General features: G+C 30.1%; 1 protein-coding gene across 2 annotated transcripts; it reads right to left on the bottom strand.

Annotated features, from left to right (window-relative positions):
* Positions 1 to 217: 217 nt before the first annotated feature.
* LOC145094097 (5'-3' exonuclease family protein) lies at positions 218 to 4,458 on the bottom strand. Of its 2 annotated transcripts, none has more exons than XM_079032373.1 (8): positions 4,101 to 4,458; positions 3,677 to 3,850; positions 3,228 to 3,398; positions 2,805 to 2,986; positions 2,235 to 2,475; positions 1,786 to 1,921; positions 836 to 1,290; positions 218 to 609 (listed from the first exon to the last, which is right to left on the bottom strand). In XM_079032373.1, exons 1-8 carry the CDS (start codon positions 4,293 to 4,295, stop codon positions 373 to 375), a joined length of 1,791 nt encoding a protein of 596 aa, XP_078888499.1. In that variant the 5' UTR covers positions 4,296 to 4,458; the 3' UTR covers positions 218 to 372. The 2 variants fall into 2 exon arrangements, with proteins under 2 accessions (XP_078888499.1, XP_078888498.1); XM_079032372.1 differs by having other exon boundaries at positions 836 to 1,296; positions 4,101 to 4,456.
* Between the last annotated feature and the right edge of the window lie 480 nt (positions 4,459 to 4,938).

Here is a 4,938-nt window from a genome sequence, read left to right as displayed (position 1 = left end):
CCATAATTTCAGGCGTGTTAGTGAGTTAGTCAACAAGCTTTTATATTTCAATTTTGAGTTTTTCTTCGGATGTCTTTTTTAGTAATTTTACACCTTTCAAACTCTTACTTCTAACAAACGATTCTATACAAATAAAAGCTACAACATTCAACTACCAGCTTCAAGCAATTTTTGCCAAAAGGAATCTAAAAAAACACATTTTGTTGCATAAATTGAGTAAAATAAAATGAAACATCTTTTGCATAAACAAACATTTAACCTTTACAAGATGAAACACACGATACTAAACCATAAAGGGTAAACTAGGAATTTCACTACCGAGTAACACAAAACAAACTATGCACATACAAATCCACCTACATTTTCACAAAACTAGTCAAAAAGCAAGCGACGCCTTGCAGATTTTGAGAAATTACCCCTTGTAACATTCCTTTTCACTGTAGTAGAAGAATCATTGTCTTTCAACTTCTCCATAGATTCACCTTTAGATGAACGATAAAATTCTTTTATACTAAGTTGAACACTTCTTGATGATGGTGATAATGAATTCTCGGGTGTTGATGTAGATTTTGCCCTACCTTTTTTCTTCGATTTTGATTCTTTTAACTCCTGAAAGTTTTTCCAACAATAAATAAGTAAATGTTAGAGAAAATTGTACAAAATGGTAATGTAGTTTGCACTTTTTACAAATATAAGCAAAAAAAATTCTTTTTTTTCTTTTTCTACTCATAATAGCAATGTACTTACATGTAATGGTAAAAGTACATTGCTATTTCCCACAATCTTCATTAAATTTGAAGACAAATATACTAAATAGAAAAAGAAAAATTCTCACCTTTTGTTGTATAAATTGATTAACCTTTTGCGGATATGCAGCCATAACAAGATCCATATTTTCGTCAGTCATCACACACTCATTATCAATATCAACACAAACATTATTAACCGATTCATCAATGTCATCATCATCATCATCATCATCATATTCTTGAACTTGAGAATCTTCCAAAGGTGTTGTAGGGATATGAGTGTTGACTATTTGACCATGTTTTGTCCAAGTGACCACATACAACATATGACCCAATCTTGTCTTTGTTCTTTGAATGAAGTCAAACTCGTATTGTCCATGTAATAATCCGGTTTCTTGATTTTTGGCTTTATTTCTCAAGAAAATGGTGGACAAAAGTGGAAAGAGTTTTTGTCGTGTAAAAGAGGGTTCCCAATTTAGCTTATAACCTATATAATCAATCAGCATTTCCGTGTTTGGATTTTTCCATGATATAAATGGTTCTGCATCTATCCAAAAAAAAAGTGTTAGGAGTGGATATAAAGTATAAAGAAATGTTAAATGCAAGAAATTGCAACGTACTTCGATCGATTTGTTTATTATAGCATCATACTTTTATTTTTCTTTTCCTATCAAAAGATTCTAATTAATAAAGTCTATACCCAATATAGCCAAATCATTAATGTTTTTTTTTTTTTTTGTAATTTTCCCCTTACAAATCTTAACAAAGTATTTATAGGGAATTAAGGTAAAAGTTAGAAGCAAGCACATTTTGTTAATGGAGATCCCTACTTCTCAAAGTGTAGGAACTATCTTTCATGTACTTTCATCTTTTTACTTATCAACACATTGTACTTTGAAAAACCTACCTAATTATAGCATCAAAAATTGTTTTTTATTCAAACGACATTGCAATAATTAAGTAGATTTTACAAAGTAAAATGTTACAATAAACAGAAAAAATGACATTGAAAAAATATTGATGTTTTGGAAGTTACCAGTGAAATTGGTGTGGTTGTTGCTTAAATACATTTGAATGATTGCATTATTTGGAAAGTTTGGCTCTGAGGCGATTTTATTGCATACTCTCATTTTCCAAGCTTCATTCTTCTTTTGTTCCTTTTCTTTCTTATCCTATATAATATATCACTCAAAAAAAAAATCAGAATCAGATAATCAGTTGATTAAAGTTATTCATTGTTATGTAACTTTTACATAATGCAAGAAATATTAGAGAGCAATATACTTTTTATTTTTCTGATTTGTTTATTTTGGCATCCTACTTTCATTTCTCAACATTTCACTGCTATAAATGGATAGATTTTTCAAAGTTTAATGCTCTAATAAGAAAAACATTAAAAATAGAAAGAATTGAAAGTAGGATGCTAGATACTGAAAATAACTTTAGTTTTACTACTATAAATGGAATGATTTTCAAAATAAATACCTGATGACATGATAAGCAATCACATTTAAATCCAATCGGTTTTTGCACACAACCTTTGTGATTATTACTTGAACTGCAAACTTCACAAGAATCTTTAAGATGAGATCTCTTGCTTCCAGGATGCCCACATAATGAACAATGAGATAACTTTATTTTCGTTGAGTTTTCATCTAAATTAATGACGGAATCGCCCTTGTACCCCATCATAGAAAGCATGTCTCCACTTCCTAATGCACATAACCTACGTAAACATCCATCATGGGTAAAATAGTCAAATAACATGCACCATATATGCAAGTTGATCTTATTGAGTTGTTTGGGCTTTTGGTGTTACAAATAAGGATAATTACAGAAAAAAAAAAAAAACATTATATTTTGGGCAATTTTGTAGTTTAACAACTTATATCAAAATGGTTAATTTGGAAAAACGTCTGAAACTTTTATGGTTCGATTGAAAGGATAAAAACAATATTGAATAAACCACAAAACTACCTAAAATATGATTAATGTTTTTTTTTTGTAATTTGGTTTTAAAAATATGTGAAATGATGAAGAAAAAGTGATTCAAACCTATCTAAAACCTCATCTTCATTGAAAGATTTGACAAATGAAAGTGCAGTTTCGATTCCAATCCCTTGGACTCCTTTGGAATCATGATCATTTCCAACCAAAAGACCAATTGCTATTAAATGTTTTCTCTTTAATCCTAATCCACCTTCAATATCTGACATCTCATAACACTCAAATGGCTCCTGCATAAATATATATATATATATATATATATATATATATATATATATATATATATATATATATCCATATGTCATATTATAAATCTAATTCAAAACAACTTTTTCTTCTTCTAAATAAATCAAAGGATTTCTTTGACTTTTTACCAAATATCTCCGGATTGGATTAAAAACCAAAAAGATATACAATATATATATATATATATATATATATATATATATATATATATATATATATAGGTACCTGTGAATTGGGGTTGATGTGCTTAATAACACATTTGGCGCCAAATAGAAAAGCATCACTATCAGAAGTAATACAAGCATCAACACGACCTTCTCTATTTAATTGTGCACAAAGTCCTTCAGCTTCACCACTTGCTTTCAAAACAGGGATTCCAAAAAGTTCAAGCAACTCCTATTACAGATATTTGAGTTTTTATAAATATATTTAGAATCAAAGCATATGTAAAGTATAGAGGGTGAGGGAACTTTTTGGGCTTGATGTTAGTTTTGTAAATATGTGAAATAGACAAGAACCTTTTAGTCATTTTGCACCCATAAAAACTTGGAAACAATGATAAGTAACCATTTGTTGCACATAATTTATATATTGATGATATAAGACATGTTTATTATTTTGAGTGTTCCCTCACTTGGAATTTTATAGACATGTAATCAAATAAAGATACTAACCACACATTCTTGAACGCATTTTGAGAACTTTTTATTTCTTTCAACAGAAGTACCATTTGATATTGGTAAGCTTGCAGGATCAATACCAGATGCTTGAAAGAATCTCATAATTCTTGCATGAGACTTCAATGGTGATGGGGTTCCATCTGCCACAAACACCGGAAAAGCACCAAACTGCAAAGTAAAAACCCAATTAAAATATTACATAAATACCCTTGCTTTATCGAAATCAGAATTCTCAAACCCTCAACCCATCAAAAACCATCATTCCATCTTCATATCACATTTTCACTTCCAAAATTCCCATTCAAACACCCTTTTGAACCAATGTGATCAAACAAATCGGTAAATTTTAAGTTTCAATCAGAATATTTCAGAAAAAAGAAACGACTTGAATGAGAATGTGAGGGATTACTTGTATTACCTTGGAGAGCAGATTGATAGTTCGGAAGAATGTGAGTCTGAGATGAGGGTTTCGAGTGTGTACTTTAATTGCTGTTTCATGTTGAACAATCCAATACGATAGATCAATGGCTACCCTTTTGTTTCTTAGAAAATCGAACCCTTCTGTTCGCGCGTAGGGTTTAAGTATATCCCAGAAATTCCCGCCAACACCCATTTTTTCTTGAAATTAACAAAACGAAAGTAAGATTATTTGTGATTTAGTTGACATTTTGGTGGGGGTTTTTTGAAGCGAGTTGAGGAAGAACAGATGAGGAGACATTGAACGGAACAAAACAATCGTTTTGCTATTTCTTCGCTTTGATTTGATCTTTGATGATTTTGTTTGTTAGGGTCTGGGCTGATTTTCATTCTAAAGGACCCAACAATTGGGTGTTTCGGACTTTCAGTTGTGGGTTACGGAAGTCCATATAAGACCACAAGCATTCACATTTGGAACTTTCCACATCCTTGTTTACAAAAATACTCACATTATTTCAAATCTTGCATCAAATTAGTATTTTTAATATATATAATCTTTATTAACTTTTTAAACATTTTGGACTAGTAATACAAATAAATATAAAGATAACATTAATAATACTTGTTTCTCTCAATTAATTCTTCAGTTTTTTCATGAATAGATTTTTTTACTATGAAACAATATTTTTTTCTTCCTCTCGATTAGGCATCGAGCTTCTTCAACCTTGTCATCTTTTTTGTTAAGGTCAACGTAGCAACATGCATCCAATGATGTCACATACATAATCACTAGGTATGAGACTCATGCATTATATGAGTTTATTTAAAAGAAAATTTAA

This window comes from Lactuca serriola, chromosome 3 (genome assembly GCF_051521515.1).
Source record: "Lactuca serriola cultivar US96UC23 chromosome 3, Lser_US96UC23_V15, whole genome shotgun sequence".
NCBI classification, from domain to species: domain Eukaryota; kingdom Viridiplantae; phylum Streptophyta; class Magnoliopsida; order Asterales; family Asteraceae; genus Lactuca; species Lactuca serriola.
This window is presented reverse-complemented; position numbering and strand designations above follow the sequence as displayed.

Excerpts from the sequence above, each read along its gene's own strand:
- LOC145094097 (XM_079032372.1), bottom strand. The coding sequence starts at position 4,295 with ATGGGTGTTGGCGGGAATTTCTGGGATATACTTAAACCCTACGCGCGA. Across the intron at positions 1,297-1,785 it reads CAACCACACCAATTTCACTG|ATGCAGAACCATTTATATCA; the intron begins GTAACTTCCAAA and ends TTTTTTGGATAG. Across the intron at positions 610-835 it reads ATCAATTTATACAACAAAAG|GAGTTAAAAGAATCAAAATC; the intron begins GTGAGAATTTTT and ends AAAAACTTTCAG.